The following is an 18,385-nucleotide window of genomic DNA, read 5'->3' as shown; positions in this document are numbered from 1 at the left end:
GCAGCAGCACAAAGCCACGCAGGGGACGTAGAGAAAAGACTACACATAAACGTGGGGGGGGGAGGGCCCCGCGAATCCGAGCGTGGATGTGGAGATGTGAATGAGCCCGGAGAAGACAGGAAGAGAAAAAGGGGAGAAAATGGATGGACCACCAGGCTCTCAGGAAGGATGAGGAACACACACAAAAGAAGTCCGCGGAAAAGGGAAACCGGTGGGACAGGAAATACAAACAGACCGGACATCAGAGAAATGCTAATTTGTTTATGAGTCGCACCGCTCTGTCCGTCATAAAGTATCAATCACGGTCGTTCAAACATCCTCACTTTTCCCACCTGAGCACACACAGACAGAGGGGAAGACAAACAACTACAAAAGAATTGCTGAGAAAAAAATCTGTAACGGATGATGATCCATGTGTTGAGTGGATCAGTCCACCTCCTAGAGGCGGCTGCAGGTATTGTTCCACATTTATATTAAGAGTTAATCTGCCTTTATTTGTCCTTTTTAGTGCCTGGGTTTCAGATGAAATACACTCCCATTTACAGCTCAAGTTACTAATGGTAGCCAAAAAAGCAAAGTGACTGAGAAGCAGACCAAAAGCAAAATGTTTTTTATTATCTTTGGCAGATTAACTGAGGCTTCCAACGAAACTCTTATCTAGCGTCTCCGTCACTCGCTCTTCCGACTTATTTATTTGTGTCTCTTCGGGTTTCACACACACGGTACACTAAAGATGTCCCCCGTCCGTCGACAACAGCCCCATCGAGGAGGTGCAGAGGTCAGGGTTTAGGGGTGAAAGGCCAACTAATCGGTCACTTCATCGACTCATTATTCAGCCTGTTAATTAGAGGATTAAAGCCGACAGGATGAGGTGAGCGCCACCCCTGAGCAGACCTTTTATAGCACATTCTAAGACGTCTTTCTACGAACCATCCATTTTAGAATTCACTTGTCGCACCTTCTGGGGTACAGTCCGCGTTCCTATTTTTTTTCCCATTGTTTTCACACCGTTTCTATCCCCCACGAGCGCTCAAACCCTCGCGGACAGCTGGCCGAGGACCGCCATACGTGCACACGGCTTGAGCCATTATAGCCATGAAATTTGACATATGGACTGGTGTGCGAATCAAAGGGTTGCGCTTCGGCAGCTGGAGCAGAATTCACTGGGAAAAGTTTGATATGCATTCTTGAAAATGTTCAGCGCTCGCGCGTCGCATGATAACATAATCCCGTTCGCCGCTTTGTAGTGTAGTGGGACGGAGCGCCGCGAGAATTCTCATCACAAAGACTATAAGATATGTTTTGTATGAAATTAAATCAAGCAGAGAAAATTAATGTCAAACTTTGCTTTTATCAGATACTTGAAAAACAATCGGATACACACACATCAGTTCCATCCCGTCTGCACTCTGTTCTTCACCTCCTTTCATCTTTATTTTACCTTAAATGGTAAATACCTTTAATGGTAAAATTTGGGGGCAGGAGTGGAGTAAAAGTATGATGATGTTCTGTTCTATATTAATCTTTGTATCCTTTGTCTTTGTTATTTTTCTTTGACCTTTGTTCTTTATCTTTAGACTTAGATTGTATCATCTTATTTTTTCTCTTTATCACTCTTTGTTCTTGTTCTGGTGTTCTTTTTATTTATTTTTATGAATAATTGCTGTATTGTTGTGGCAAATTGGAAAAAAAACAATTTCCCGAGGAGACCTCCTGAGGGATCAATAAAGTTCTACCTAACCTAACCTAAGCCTTAATCTTAACGGTCCCATAAACACTATCGTGATGGTCTTCAGACCCCTTTTATCGTTGTCAACCTAGATGGTCTAAATGTGTGTGGTCCACTGAATGATTTGCTCAAAATCAAAGTGTTTCCTTTTGCTATACTGACCTATAAAGATGCCAGTGATTAAGATAAGTTAAGGAAGAGAGATCATGACGACAACAATGGAATAAAACTGAGGTTGATGAAAAGGAATTTGATGGGAATTTGTTACTCCCTGTTCAAGACAGTTTTGTACGTTTAGTTTTGTTCAGCCCTCAAAACTACTTATTTTGGCCACTTGTCCGAAGTACGAGTTCCACACGCCTGGTCCCCAGGTGTTCATTCTCTGATATGGTCTTGGGCTGATAACGCATTCCCAAGAAATTCTTTACATTAAAAAAAAAAGAAAACACATTCAACCTTATGTCCCACCCTCGAGGATAAATGTAAGTCATTTTTATTTGTATAGCGCTTTTCCAGACCAGGGTCACAAAGCGCTTAAACAATCAAAACAATATTCAATAAAGTATATACTTTAAAGGTCAAGATAAAACTGATAACACAACAGGAAATCAAGGAAAAGCCTGAACAAATAGAAACGTCTTAAGATGTTTCTTAAAGGAGTCAGTAGATCCATCAAACACAAACACAGAGGAAGATCGTTCCAAAGCTAAGGAGCAACAGCCTGGAAGGATTTCTCTCCTCTGGTCCTGAACCGTGTTCAGGAACCATCAGTAGATTCTGATCCACAGACCTCAGAGCCCGAGCTGGGGTGTAAGGCTGGATCAGATCAGTGATGTAAGGAGGAGTCTGACCATGAATATATCTGAAAGTAAGAACCAGAATTTTAAAGTTGATCCTGAAAGAAACTGGAAGCCAGTGAAGAGTTTTAAGGACCGGAGAAATGTGAGTTCTTGTAGTAAAAAAGGCACCATTTTACTTAATAAATGTCTATTTTCCAACATTCCTTGAACAAAAGAAATGTCCTAAAGTATAATTTCTTCTGACCACATAGTCACTGGGGCATCTCAAATTCATTTTTTTTTTTTTCTGGGAAATAATTAACTTTGAACAGCATGTACATTTTACATGTACTTGTCTGAGCATATATGTGCTATACATCACAGAATCACGGATGAGTGCAAGGGTTTTTAAAAAACCTGGCAACATGTTTTTTCATGCCTCGGGAAAGATTTGTGGGAAATGAGCGCGAGCGATATCGAGAAAGTCGGAAAACCGCCACCCCTGTCAACTGGCCTGTTATTAGGCTCATCTGGATGTACTGCTTAGACAGCCGGTATGACTACTTTGAATTCCTCGGGAACCCAAGAGAAGACGGTGAGAAGGACAGGGAAAAATAGGGTAGAGAAAGTGGCGATGAGAGAAAAATAAGAGACGTGGAAGGAGCTGAAAACACAGAATGGAACCATTGATCCGAAGGGGATAATGATCGGACAAATCATTTGCCTCTCGGGTTTCATAACTGCCGAGTGACTAATCGCACAAGATGCTCTCGGCGACACACAAACACGACTCTGGCGAAGCGTATTAGTGTCATCGTCCGCACGCAGGGAGCAGAATATTAATGTCATCGCATTAGAGACAATTACCCAAACAAAGTGCTTAACCACAGTCGGACCCAGAGGAGTGGGGGGGGGGGGTCCGGGCTAATGGACCCCCGAGTTGTCGACAGTCGGAATATTCTCAAGCCTGGCAGTTTTCGAGCGTGTTGGAGGATCTGAACCGACAGCTGTGTTGGAGAACAGAAGGAAGAGAGAGGAGGGATAGGAACTTGTACCGTCGACCTCCATCTGCTCGTGTGCGTCAGCCAGCGGCTCGGCCACATTGGAAGATGCCAGAGCGTTTCACGCTTTTGACTGCATGAATGCCAGACTTTGTGCAAAAACCATTACTGTGAAGCTTGAGACGGATTTCTCTCTGGACTTTTACAAAACGCTTGAAGTTTTTGCACTTTGTTTAAACTGGTGATTGTTCAGCTTTGAAGCTTGTATTTGCAGAAAAGGAAACAGATATTCGAATTCTAATCTCATATGTCAAGAGAGAAAAGTCGTCACACCGAAGACAGGATTCTGTCCCATGAGACTAGACTTGGTCAATCTAGTTGTCAAGACCGACTCAGCCGAGATCAAAACAGCCCCAAGAACAGAGATTGTTGAAGTAAAATGAATGGTGACCACGGTTAGCACGGCTGCCAGCAAGAAGGTGGTGTTTACAACTGGAACTCCGGTTTCCTCCCACAGTCCAAATAGATACAGAGGTTGATGGAAAACTTGAATTTGTCCCTAGATGTGTGGTGTGTCTCATGCATGCCCTGTAACTCAGGTGTCCCCAACCACCACTACCATCCCCACAAGGCATTTGATACCGGTCGCAATAAAAGAGAAAATAAAGTATTGATTATTAATTTCTGAAAGGTGGCATTGAGTGTTATGGTAAGTAATTATTTGTATAGGCTTCACTTTTGGAATTTGCAGGTCGTGCCATTTTATTTTTTACTTGGACAACCGGAAATAAGGCTGACATTTAACCGGTCCACGGTGAAAATAAGGTTAAGGACCCCCTGCTGTAACGGACTAGCAAACAACCAGGGCATCCAACCGAGACCCCGCTTAGGGAATCAGCTTTAGAAAATGAATAGGTAAAAAAAAAATGTTTAAAAGCAACCCACATAAATGCAGCTCTGCGACCCACTTTTGGGTCCAGACCCGCCAGAACAACATAATTGGCCGATTTTAAGCCAACAAGCAATTCAGGTTAGGGAGCGACCAGCATGCCTTTCCTAGGCCGGAGACTGGGCTAGAGAACCCAAGACCAAAACTATCAACCACCAAGACTGATGGCATAGATTCCCTTGAAGAGTCTACAGTCAAATGTAATAATAAATAATAATAATTGATAGGTTTTATATAGCGCTTTTTTGGAGGTCACTCAAAGATGCTTTACATTGCATAGAATATACATAAAAGAAAAGAAAAAACACGAAAACAAATTCAAAATAGAGTCAGGTATGGTATGGGCGTAAATGTAAATCTGTATTTGATAGTAAAAGTCGTAAAAAAAAAAAACAGGTGCCATTTTTCTTTTAAACATTTGTAAAACTACACGTTATGCCCTAAAGAAATTTCCGTAAGTACAATTTCTCTTAACGATGTAACCTACGGTATATGAACATCTGAAAGTAAGACTGATACCTTAAGGCCGACCTGGGCAAAGTGCAGCCCGGGGGCCACATGCGGCCCTTTGACTGTATTTATGTGGCCCTTGTAATGTCAAAGTATGATCATGTATAAATGGTTCTAATTCATTATAAAGTGATTTTTCTATTTATTATTCATTTAGAACACTTATTTACCTTTTCCCTCCTTTTTGTGTATACTTTTTTGAGTATATATTAATCCCTCAAAATATTTAAAGTTAGTTGAAGAAATGTTTTGAAAAAAACTCATACAAGAATAAAATTGCAGCTTATTAAGCTTAATAAATGTAACGGCCTAATGACGCTTGTCCTTTTTTTTATTGATTTTCTCGTCTTTCTTTTTCTCGACGGCCCCTAACAACATTCACACAATTGAATGTGGCCCTTGAAGAAATTGAATTGCCCGCCCCTGCCTTAAGGTATCCTAGAGTTTTCAGCAGACAGTTGGAAGATGCTTGCTAGCCCAAAAACGGAACCTATGAAATGTTACTATTGTTTCAGGTATTTTATTTTAATTGCACAAATAAACAGTTAAACTGTGGTATTGCAATGCTAGTCAAAAGTTGTGTTCCACGTCTATTTGTTTTCTAAATGTATTTGTAAGGTACCACATGACATCTAAAAGAACTCGCTAAAAGAGGTTTCGAGGGATCCATGACGTAAGAGGACGACTGTAAGTAAAAATACATCTTGAACCTTTCATGGCTGAAGGTATTTTTCCGTCCAACGGAGGGACGCCGAGACGTCCACTCATTCATTAGGCAAATTCAATTTCAGCTCTAAACCAGCTGCGAGCCTCCATTCAACAAATTCCAGCGTCTAGAGAATGAGATCCAGTCGTGTGCGTAGCCTCGCGACCGACAACCAGACTCGACATCATGCATTGTGTTACATGTTCGCGGTGACAACATGACATGACTCATGTTTTCGTGAACTCATGATTCTTAATGCGGCCCATGCTGAAGAGTCTTGAGTGTAAACGTGTTTCACCGCCGCAGCCACCCCAAGATCGGGGTTCTGTCGGCCCGTCCAGGTTCATTACGCGTACAGTCGGGGGCGCTGACGTGTAATCAGAGGCTGCTAAAGGGCTAAAGCTAATTGTCAGCTGACGAAAAGGCTGGAAAAGAGTCTGTGTGGGTTTTTGTTAAAGGAAGCCAACAGTAAAGCCTCAGTTCTTTTCCTCTTCACGGGGCAATAATGGATTCTGTGCGCCAATGAAACACTATTCCGTCTGGCCGTCCCCATCTCAACAACACCCACTTCCCTCGTCGGATCCAGGAGCGTCGCTCATGAGAACCGTCGTGAATACGAGCAGATGGCAGCGCTAATGGAAAAAGATGGGAAGTGGTTTTTGCTCTTTTAGCAACTGTTAGCATCTGTGAGCCACAAGACGTTTATCAACACAAAATAGTTACCGCCACAGGAAATGAACGAATCCGGAGACGCACACCAGCTCGACGCACGCTCACACAGACCACCCCGGGGCAGAAACAGAATGACACCACCCCAAGATAGAAACAAATATAAACACACCATCCCAACACAACAAAAACACACATTATTGCAACAGAGAAAACAGAAACATGTACACCACCTCAACACAGAAACTGATGCACCACCCCAAGACGGAAACAGAGGCACAAACAGCACCTCAACACAGAAACACCACCTCAACACACACCACCCCAACACAGAACAACAAACATAATCACCACCCCAACACAGATACTCATGCACCACCCCAACACGGAAACAGAGGCACAAACAGCACCTCAACACAGAAACACCACCTCAACACACACCACCCCAACACGGAAACACAAACACCACCCCAACAAAGAAACACAAACACCACCTCAACAAAGAAACACAAACACCACCTCAACACAGAAACACACACCACCCCAACACAGAAACACAAACACCACCTCAACAAAGAAACACAAACACCACCTCAACACAGAAACACACACCACCCCAACACAGAAACACAAACACCACCCCAACACAGAAACACAAACACCACCCCAACACGGAAACACAAACATCACCTCAACATAGAAACACACACACCACCCCAAGACAGAAACACAATTACCACCTCAACACACCACCCCAACACAGAAACACAAACATCACCTCAACACACACCAACCCAAAGCAGAAACACAAACACCACCTCAACACACACCACCCCAACATGGAAACACATAAATCACCTCAACACAGAAACACAAACACCACCCCAAGACAGAAACACAATCACCACCTCAACACACACCAACCCAAAACACAAACACCACCTCAACACACACCACCCCAACACAGAAACACAATCACCACCTCAACACACACCAACCAAAAACACAAACACCACCTCAACACACACCACCCCAACACAGAAACACAATCACCACCTCAACACACACCAACCCAAAACACAAACACAAACACCACCTCAACACACACCACCCCAACACAGAAACACAAACACCACCTCAACACACACCACCCCAACACGGAAACACAAACACCACCTCAACACACACCACCCCAACACGGAAACACAAACATCACCTCAACACAGAAACACAAACACCACCTCAACACACACCACCCCAACATGGAATCACAAACATCACCTCAACACAGAAACACACACACCACCCCAAGACAGAAACAGAATCACCACCCCAGCACACACCACCCCACCACAAACATCACCTCAACACATAACACACACACCACCCCAAGACAGAAACACAATCACCACCTCAACACACACCACCCCAACACAAACATAACCTCAACACAGAAACACAGACACCACCCCAAGACAGAAACACAATCACCACCTCAACACACACCAACCCAACACGGAAACATGCAATGCCACCAAAATGCACCATCCCAACAAAGCAACACAAACATTCCATCCAAAAACACCACACTATCTCAACCCACACACCACCACAACACGGAAAAAGAAACACACATACATCATCCTCACCGATAGAGAGAAACACAAATTACCGAACCCAAACACAGGACTGGAACACACACAGAAACATCTTACTAACGAGAAGCAAACATACAGACCACCTGAAAACACCACACTACCTCACAACAGAAACACACATGACACCCCATCATAAAAATACAAACGCCACCCGAACACAAGGCATCATGAGTAAGTGCTTGTGGTGCGAAGTCAGGAAACACAGGAACACAGTGACTGTGAGCAATAAAGTTGATGACAATAACAAGGTTTTTTCTTTTTTTTGTTCTTCCCCTCTCACAAACCACATGTTCAAACTTTTCACAGACGGATCATCCCATACAACGTACCTTCTCTCGTTGTCGTCCAGGTGAGCGAACAGGACGTTTTTGGAGATGGCCTTGGCCAGGGCGGTCATGGTCTTGTAGTCCTTGGGGATCACCTGTGTACCGGGGAGAGAGAGAGTGGTCACGAGCGCCGCAGTTAAGTGCAACAACATTGAGCAGGTGGAAAAACATGAAACAAACGCATAATAAGCCCCGACTTCAAAAGAGTAATTAAAGAGCGGCATATTGGCAAATCTTTAAAAGGAATATCCTGCACGTGTGTGTCTGTGTATTTTTGGGAAAGCCCATCTGTTCAGGGATTACTCTCCAAATGTCTCACAGTCGCATGAAGCTTGAACTCATTCATAAAACATGCATTTTCATGTCCCGGGTGCATCGGTGTGTGTGTGTGTGTGTGTGTGTGTGTGTGGGATGCGGTGTGTGTGTGTGTGTGTGTGTGTGTGTGTGTGTGTGTGGGATGCGACCGGCAGTAGCCACAACAAAGTCGCAGACGTCTGTATTTATATGGAAACATCACAGAAGGATATTTGAGAATATATCCAGGAAGAAACAGAAACGAGGGGGGAAAAAGCATTGTTTAAGATGGGGATGGCTGTGTGCAGATGCAAGAATGTGGGGTGCAGGAGAGAGCCATTAAGTCCACGCAACAGATGTTTATCCACATGAAGACGGCCGCACCGCTCCGTACACACTCCGCCACATCACACGTCCAAACGTAAAGACACAAGTGTGCGAGGTTTGGAACTTGGTTGGAGACACAGAAAAAAACCCCAAAGTAGTAGCAGTTATGAAACTGATCCAGTTTGAATGGATGAAAGATGTTACATTACGACTCACTAACCGTGTTGAGCAATTACATTTCCTCAGGGGCCACTTGGATACAGTTGCCGTTGTGAGGGGCCATCAAGTAAAAGTAAGTAAGTAAGTAAGTAATTTATATTTATAGAGCGCTTTTATAGACCAGGGTCACAAAGCGCTTAAACAATACTCAATAAAATATATACTTAAAAGGTCAAGATAACACCGAGACAAACACTTGAGTCTCAGAGAATCAAGGAAAAGCCTGCATGAATCTAAGTGTCTTAAGATGTTTCTTAAAGGAGTCACTAGACTCCATCAAGTGTAGAGGGAGAGGAAGATCGTTCCAAAGCTTAGGAGCAACAGTCTGGAAGGATTTCTCTCCTCTGGTCCTGAACCGTGTTCAGGAACCATCAGTAGATTCTGATCCACAGACCTCAGAGCCCGAGCTGGGGTGTAAGGCTGGATAAGATCACTGATGGAAGGTCTGACCATGAATAGATCTGAAAGTAAGAACCAGCATTTTTAAATTGATCCTGAAAGAAACTGGCAGCCAGTGAAGAGATTAAAGGATCAGAGAAATGTGAGTTCTTCTACTAGAGCAGGACTGTATGTATCAACTGCAGCAAATACTAAATTAATAAAAGGAGCAAATAGTATACAAAAAATTATTTTCAGATGTTTTTAATTTTATATAGAAGATACAATTCAGTATGTAACTGGTACTTATTTTAGGCATTTGTTACTGGGCCACAAAGAAAGAAAAGTCTATTTATATGATTTCTGTTGTATTTATTATTACTGTCTGAAAGGTGTTTCGTTTTAAACAAAGATTATATTTTCTCTGAAGTTACATTAGTCTGTGACTATTGAAAATAAACCTGTAAACTAGTGAAAATTACTGAAACAAAGTAGAGAGGAATATACAATACATTGCCCAGATTGTTGTTAACAATTTGGCCTCACATGTGATTAAAATTGTCACCTGTTTGTAAGTGAAGTTTAATAATAATAATCTCTATTTATATAGCGCCTTTCTAGACCAGGGTCACAAAGTGCTTTGACAGCCATTCACACATACTGATGGGAGTATCTGCCATCAGGAGCAATCAGGGTAAAGGGTCTTGCTTACACAACGACACAAGCTTGTCTGGAGCTGGGATTGAACCTGCAACCTTCTGGACTGCAGGCAACCACTTTACCATCTGAGCTACGACGCCCCCCACATATTTATACTGCGAGAAATCAACTTTAGAAACAGTGAAGAGGGAAAAAAGTTGAATTTCTGGACTCGGCATCAATACATTATAACCAAGTCGAACTACTGTCTCAACCCCCCAGAAACATGTTTGGGTAAATACAAAAGACGCCGTTTCTTTAAGTAAAAATCACATTTATTTGCTATAATTGAAAATGAAAGTCCACTAACTATTAATTTAACACACATCGTATTTTACAATTTTACATCATCTTTCTTAAAGGAATGTATATAAAATTAAACATGACCCAATTTATTACTGGCATAATAAAACATTTTTTGGAATTTGATCTATTCAATTTAAAATGTTCAATTATTTGTACATTTGTTGTTGTTATTTTTATAAATATTTTAATTTATTACTAAAGATATTTTATTTAATTTAGTTATCCCATCACAATAAACTTTTTATATAAAACTACTTTTGACGGCCCCCAATATAACAGAAAAATCTAATTGCTCACCCCTGAGATGCATAATAGAAACTTTATGTCAACTGTAAAGTGTAAGACATTTAGAAAATAATGGTATAATTGTCACCTTAGCTAATCCAAGTGATTTAGTAAATCTCCAATTAATTTAAAATCATTTCTCATTTTTAATCAAGGACATGTTGATGCCATAAAGTCAGGGAATGTGTAAAAAAAAAAACATGTTAAACAGAGAATCATGGGATACATGCGAGTGTTTGCCACGAGCAGCAAACGCTTAAGTGATCACAGGGAAGTGATCCCTCCATTATGTCATTACCAAACCATTAAAGTCGTGTTACGGTAATTACAGCTCAGTAATGAACACCAAACGTTTGTTGTCCACTGAGGTCTCAGCTCAGTATCTTCACTATTATATTCATATTTGTTTCTCCACGTTGTTGTTTTTTTGCACACTGACCTTGCGCACGTAACTGACGGCGTCCTCCTCGGTGTAGACCTCGGCGCTGACGCCTCCTCTGCGGCGCCGGGCCTTGACGACCGGGTTGGGCGGCGGCGGGGAGACCTCGTCGTCGTGCGAGTCCGACTGGCTGTTAGATTTCTGCCGGGCCATGATCTGCTTGCATTCTTCCTGTACGGGCGACACCGCAGGACGATTAGACTAAGTTGAGGAGGATCCAAATCATTCCCCGCCGTGAAGCAAAGACATCCCAATCAAATATTCATGGTCTGGGTGTGACACACACACACACACACACACACACTTCATTTGTATTCACCTCTCACTTAATGACTAAGCGGGATGAAGACATCAAAGCAGTGAAAGGAACACCCTCAATTAGATGAATTAGAGATGGAAATTGTTGCCGCCAAAATAATGATGGCTCACATGTTTTTTGCTGTAAAACTTTTCAAGGTAGACTCGTGTTCATAAGTATTTCTGGTTAAAAAATCTGGATTTTGATGTGATAACTCCCAGGAATATTGTAGCTGAAATTGGGTAAAAACGAAAGGCATTAAATACGACCATAATCAATGTTGATGATAAAAATCAGACGGAGAAATCGGACAAAGATGGACAATTTGAGACTTAATTGGAAGAAACAAAAAGAGTATTAAACTCTAAAGAAGTTCTGAATGGTTGTTAAAGTGTCTCATCATAACAAAGTTAAGACACTTTACACTTCAAGTGCTCCTAAGCTTTGGAACGATCTTCCTCTCTCTTTGTGCTTGATGGATCTACTGACTCCTTTAAGAAATTTCTATTTGTTCAGGCTTTTCCTTGAATTTCTGGAACTCCTGTGTTGTTCTCAGTATTATCTTGATCTTTAAAGTATTTTCTTTTTTGAGTATTGTTTTGATTGTTTAAGCGCTTTGTGACCCTGGTCTCGAAAAGCGCTATATAAATAAATATTACTTACTTACTTACTTACTTACTATGGTGGAGAAAGTAAAAAACAGATCCCAGCAACTCATTTATGAGAAAAGCACAGTGTGGCGTTGGCGAGGAAAAAACTTAAGCAGAAGAAACCTAGAGCAGAACCAGACTCCATGTTGAAGGCCTCCTGCTGTGAGCGAGTGGGAGGAAGGATGGTGGGGTAGACAGATGGATGGAGAGAAGAGTGAGGGAGGATAGAGTGAGAGAAAAGAGGAGAGTATAGAAGAGTCCATTGAGGTGCTGGAGAGAGCTCTGGATCCGAAATCATGCTATTTTTAAAGTTATTTAAAATCATTATTTTCTCCTTCCAATTCTCTAACACCTTATTAAAATGGATTTAAATGGTAACCTCAAATTTAAAAAAATCATTTATTTATAAATATTCCGATTTTTACTTATATATAATTAATTTTTGGTAATTTATTTTTATATAAAGGAAGTATTGTTATATGCCTATTGTTGGTCTTTTCCCAATTTTAAAATTACATGAAAATAGTCACCATTGATTTTGTGACGTGATAAACGAATGATCAAGTTATATCAATAAAAAATATATAAATTAAAGATTAATAATAAAGCACGTAGACAATTTAGCCCAAAAATCATACTTAGAGAACAAATCACTATGTCTTTAAATTGTAATTTACCAAAATAAAACTTTTTTTTCTCATTATTTTTCTACAGTCCCCTAGAGCAGGCAATCTTTTTAGCCTTTTTTTTTCTTATTTAAACAGACAGACCAGCAGGCAAATCAACGACAAACACAAAAAAGCAAAGGGGAAAAAGTGCATCAAAATACATCAACATAATTCAGGAGCTCTGGACTATTTTCTAATTTAGAGTTTGTGCAAACTTACCCCAAAACCCACATTTTATGAAGTAAAACATTTGATTGGTCACTGCCATCGTTCTTTTTATACATAAAAAAAATTGTATTTCAAGAGACGTAAAAGGTCAGTGCTTGACAGGCCGACAACAAAGATGGAGAGCGTTGAAAGGAAAGCGCGGAGAAGAAGTTGATCGATGTAATTACTCTGCTCAACAACTGGCAGCACTTGTACACATCAGCACTCATGGGAAAGAAAAAATAATAAAATCGTCCATTAGCAAAGGATGCCGGGATGTCAAATGAACACAGAGTTCTTCTTTGAAAACTAAAATAAAAGTCTATTAATAAATCTTAGCTGTGAATGTGAAATTCAAAAGAGCCTCCAAAAAAAGGTCTGTACTTTTATCCAACGCTCACTCCAGCCTTTCAAAACAAAAGCTTGAGCATAAACGCACAAGTTAGCGAACCATACGCACATGCTAGGATGGAGAGTATTTACCATGACATCACAGGTAGCTCAGCCTGCGAGGGGCCATTCGGTTTCTCACAACAACAACAACAACCACAAAAAAAGGATGGTCTTGCAGATTCACTTCACGCTGCCTTGCTCACTGGCTCCTCTGTAGTCCAACTTTGATGCAAGTCAAAAAAATAAAAGCCCTTCTCTCCTCCGTGGCTGCTGCACAAACTCTGCCTCTCCTTCCCATCGTCTGGTCCTCGCTCTCTCTCTCTCTCTCTCTCTCTCTCTAACTCCCTTCAATACAATCAGGCGATGCAACACGCCCGCCTGCCTCCCCCCGTCGCCATGACAACAGGGTACCACAAGCATCCTTGGGAGGTTGGCTCACCTAGATTGACACACTTGAGCTCTGACGTCCGTCGACGGTCCGACTTCCTCCTCGCTCACACTTCAGCTCTCATTCGGCTCACAGAGGACGGACGGGTGTCGGGGGGGGGGGGCCGCCAGGGCCCCCGTCTGCGTGTCCGGAATCCCATCGGCGACATTATGTTACACCCAACCCCCCCCCCCCGCCCCGGTTCTGCTGACTTGTTGTCTTGTTTTTTTTTGTCCGAGCGTGATTTTGTTGTCACATGATTTCGTTGTCACACTTCCAACTGTAAAGAACAAGTGTTGCTAATGACGGGCGAGAGAAGATCATCGAGGGAGGGGGGTGAGAAGAGTGAGACAAAGAGTTTTAGTGTCCATTCATGGGTTGTCGAGCTATGGGTCACTATCCTCCATTTTATCATCTCTATCCTTGATCCACGGATATATACGGTGGTCCCTCCATACGGTTCTGAAACCGCCTTCTTTGTAACTGGACGGCTCCCGTCGTGCTTTGCCGCCCAGCCAACCAATCACAGCTTTGATCACTCTTAGACATAGCAACTTAGACACTGAGATAAAATGCAGTATTGTTATTGTTATAGAAAGGCATCATGGGAGTTCACCGTTTTATTGGCACCATAAGTACGACTGGTGCGGTAGTAAGTGCCTCATGCCAAGTTCTGTGGCCGTGTTACTTACTACAGATTGCTACACTATATTTAAATATGCAATACCTCCTTTATCATCAAATACACAGTAGCTTAGGAGTCTCAAATGGTCAGTGGCCCCTGGCCCATTTATTGATAGTCCTTGGCCCTCCATTTAAAGTTTTTAAGAGAGCAAGATGGAACGTCAGATGGAAGGAATTAAGATCATAACAAATAAACGTTGTCATTTATAAAGTTTTAAGTCAGGAGTGGTAAATAAAATGTCCTTAGGGGCCACATTAAATACTCTGGTGTTAGGGGTCATCGCGCCAAAAAAAGAGTAGGCAAATATGATGGAATAGCTAAAAGAAATACAGTTCTTCTAAATAAGATCTCAATATTTATTCAAGGATTTTTCCGGGGAAAGACATGTTAACAGAAAAGGACAAGAACTTGAAGGACATGTATATATAAAGTTAATAAGATTATAAATACATTTGTTGATTGACATCGTAAAAAACATTTCCACCATTGTACAAACTTCTACAAAAGTATCCCACATTAAGAGTGCTGCCACACAAATAAGAACAAAATCTGAATTAAATTTGTATCAAAGATTCATAGAAAATAATAGACTGTCAAGCCTGGACAAAAATTGGCCTCTGGTGGCCCCCAAGCCAGAAGCTCCTACAGTAACCAAAGCTTGAATAGTTGAGCTACCCAATGACTTTGTTGTTTTTATGACTTTTTCTGTATACCTTAGAAAGTGATTCTACTTGGAAAATTCAAAAGGAGGAATCAACAAATACAAATGTCCTACCTCAAGACCGAAAACTTCAAGTTGCCTTTGAAATCGCTTCCCAGACCAACTGAAGAATGGATTAAAAAACCCCCGGATTATTCTGCTCGTAACCCAAAAACAAACAGCATTTTACATCAGCAAAGGAAAGAAAGCATTCATAATGGATGTTTCTCTGCAGCGAGCCGGCCCAACGTCGACGTCACTCTCGGCTGAAAGCGCTGCGAGTGAACCAAAAACAACAGAGTGCCGCACAAAAACACACACAGGTAATGAAGCGTGGGGAGCTGAGCCCCCAGCCGAGCCAGCAGTCGACTCATCACTCTGTTCCACTCCGTTACAGTACCACAATAGCCACCAGGTTCTGTGTACAAGGGAAGTAATGAGTGGGGAGATGACCTCAAAACCAATACATCACTTTTTGATGTTTTTTTGGTAAATGAAACTCACTAATTAGAGAAGACTATGTGATTTGTTTATCTGAATTTCTTGAATTATTTATTTGTTTCGCACTTTTTCATTTTCCCTATGGTTAATTATTTTTACATTTAAATATTGTGTGTTTTTTTAAAAAATATAAAACAAGTGTTTTTTTTATTATATATTTTTTAAATAGCAAATATCATCTATCTTTATTTTGTATTTGGTTTAATATCAGTGGAAAGAAATTATCATTAAATATTTTGGTTAGTTTTTAGAAATACATTTTAGTAAATAAGTAAGTAAGTAAGTCATTTATATTTGTAGCGCGCTTTTCCAGACCAAGGTCACAAAGCGCTTAAACAATCAAAACAATACTTAATAAAATATATGCTTAAAAGGTCAAGACAACACCGAGACAAACACAGGACTCTCTAAGGAAATACAAGGAAAAGCCTATCGGAGAAATGTAAGTTCTTCTACTAGAGCATACATTATATCCGGTTTTTCTAATGTAGCTTGAAATATATTTCAACAATAAGGCATAGAAACAGTTTAAAAATAAAAAAGACATCAGTATTTCATCAATATTTTTTTTGCAGAGGTTTGAAGTTTTAATGTAATGGTTGATCACCTACTTGGTTTTCCATTTTTAAGCTTAAACAAAAAGCTATTTAGAAAATATTTATTTTGCCAAAGTGTTATAACGAGTAAATAAAGCTGTAAAAGAACAGAGGACAAGTAACAAGCTTTTTTAAATACACGTTATTTTAACATGTTAACCTCAAAAAACCTCTGACTATTTCTAGCTACACGAGCGAGTGAAGCTGCCTGAGCTCAGACGAAGGAAAAACAAAAGACAAAAGAGCAGCAGCGTCTGTGGCGCTTATTGACCCGTCAGACCTGGAGCGAGATAAAGGTGATGGCGGCGAACAAACAAGCGTGTCTACGCACCATTTACACTTGTTTCTGGATTCATGAAACTACTGCGAATCAATCAATCACTCGCTTTATTGCCTAATCTGTGACACCAGTAATCTGTCATATATGTATATATATATATATATATAACCTACACTGTGCCCAGGTTGTAAATGTATAGATTATCTGGAAGATAAAAGGAAGTACTGTGCACGGCACATGGATTGATAAAAGATAAAAGTACAAAGAGGATAGTAAAGAAATGACCGCCTGGAGCGGACGTGAGGTTTAAACTTATGACCGCCATGTGAGTTGAGTCGACTAGTTTAAGGAAGAAATGCTGAAAGTGTCTCTGCTTCATAGGGGATAATGCAAATGGAAACAATCCAACAAAAAGGACTGAGTCAGTCGTCGATCAGCAACTTGCTTGTGCTTACACTGGACTGTGTGAAAGCATGAATCCTGAGACGTATTTTCTTTAAATTATCTTAATGCTGACGCAAGAGAGCATTTGTCAATGTGTTGATCACTTTACGCTGCTCGTGACAGGAATTTAATGTGGGATTCCACAAGACCTTTGACGAAAAGATCTGAACGCCCACCACTTATAATACTTGTTTATGGTATAACACATGGTGAAGAGCCTTAAGTAGAGTGGGAACGCTGTTTTGTAGTGACATGGTTATTACTGTGTTGTTCTCGGTGTTATCTTGACCTTTTTAAGTATATATTTTATCCAGCTTTGTTTTGATTGTTTAAGCGCTTTGTGTGACCCTGGTCTGGAAAAGCACTATATAAATATTACTTACTTACTTACAAATAACACAGTATTAAGTTGATTTTAACATCGTTCCAGAATTTAACATTATGTTATTTGTACGTCCACCACTTATAAAACGCTATACTTCTTATTATAAGTATCCATACATGATAATAAACTGCCATGATGTAAGTAAGTAAGTAAGTCATTTTTATTTGTATAGCGCTTTTCCAAACCAGGGTCACAAAGCGCTCAAACAATCAAAACAATATTCAATAAAGTATATACTTTGTCTTCCATAAAGCCCTTTCAATCCATTATAAGGTAAGTAAGTAAGTTAGTATTTGTGAAGCGTTGTTCTCAGACCAGGGTCACAAGGCGCTTTAACAATCAAAAACAATAGACAGATAAAATACATACTCTAAAAAGCCAAGACAAATTGGAATCATTAGATTCCGATCCACAGACCTCAGAGCCCAAGCTGGGGTGTAAGGCTGGATCAGATCACTTATGGAAGGTCTGACCATGAATAGATCTGAAAGTAAGAACCAGAATTTAAAAAGTGATCCTGAAAGACTGGTGCGGTAGTAAGTGCCTCATGCCAAGTTCTGTGGCCGTGTTACTTACTACAGATTGCTACACTATATTTAAATATGCAATACCTCCTTTATCATCAAATACACAGTAGCTTAGGAGTCTCAAATGGTCAGTGGCCCCTGGCCCATTTATTGATAGTCCTTGGCCCTCCATTTAAAGTTTTTTAAGAGAGCAAGATGGAACGTCAGATGGAAGGATGAAGATCATAACAAACAAATGTTGTCATTTATAAAGTTTTAAGTCATGAATGGGAAATAAAATGTCCTTAGGGGCCACATTAAATACTCTGGTGTTAGGGGCCATCGAGCCAAAAAAAGAGTAGGCAAATATG

At 40.8% G+C, this 18,385-nt stretch overlaps 1 protein-coding gene across 3 annotated transcripts in view; it reads right to left on the bottom strand.

The window, feature by feature from the left end:
- prkar1b (protein kinase, cAMP-dependent, regulatory, type I, beta) overlaps positions 1 to 18,385 on the bottom strand; it is a 61,151-nt gene that overhangs the window by 35,406 nt on the left and 7,360 nt on the right. For all 3 annotated transcript variants that reach the window (XM_087808425.1, XM_087808424.1, XM_087808423.1), the window contains exons 3-4: positions 11,275 to 11,445; positions 8,331 to 8,422 (exon numbers count right to left, since the gene is read on the bottom strand). In XM_087808425.1, coding sequence (XP_087664551.1) covers positions 8,331 to 8,422; positions 11,275 to 11,445 — 263 coding nt within the window. The remainder of the gene's footprint in view (positions 1 to 8,330; positions 8,423 to 11,274; positions 11,446 to 18,385) is intronic.

Source organism: Callionymus lyra, chromosome 15 (genome assembly GCF_982586985.1).
Source record: "Callionymus lyra chromosome 15, fCalLyr1.hap1.1, whole genome shotgun sequence".
In the NCBI taxonomy this organism is placed as follows: Eukaryota; Metazoa; Chordata; class Actinopteri; order Syngnathiformes; family Callionymidae; genus Callionymus; species Callionymus lyra.
Note: the sequence above shows the minus strand (reverse complement) of the source record. Positions and strands in the feature narration are given on the sequence as shown.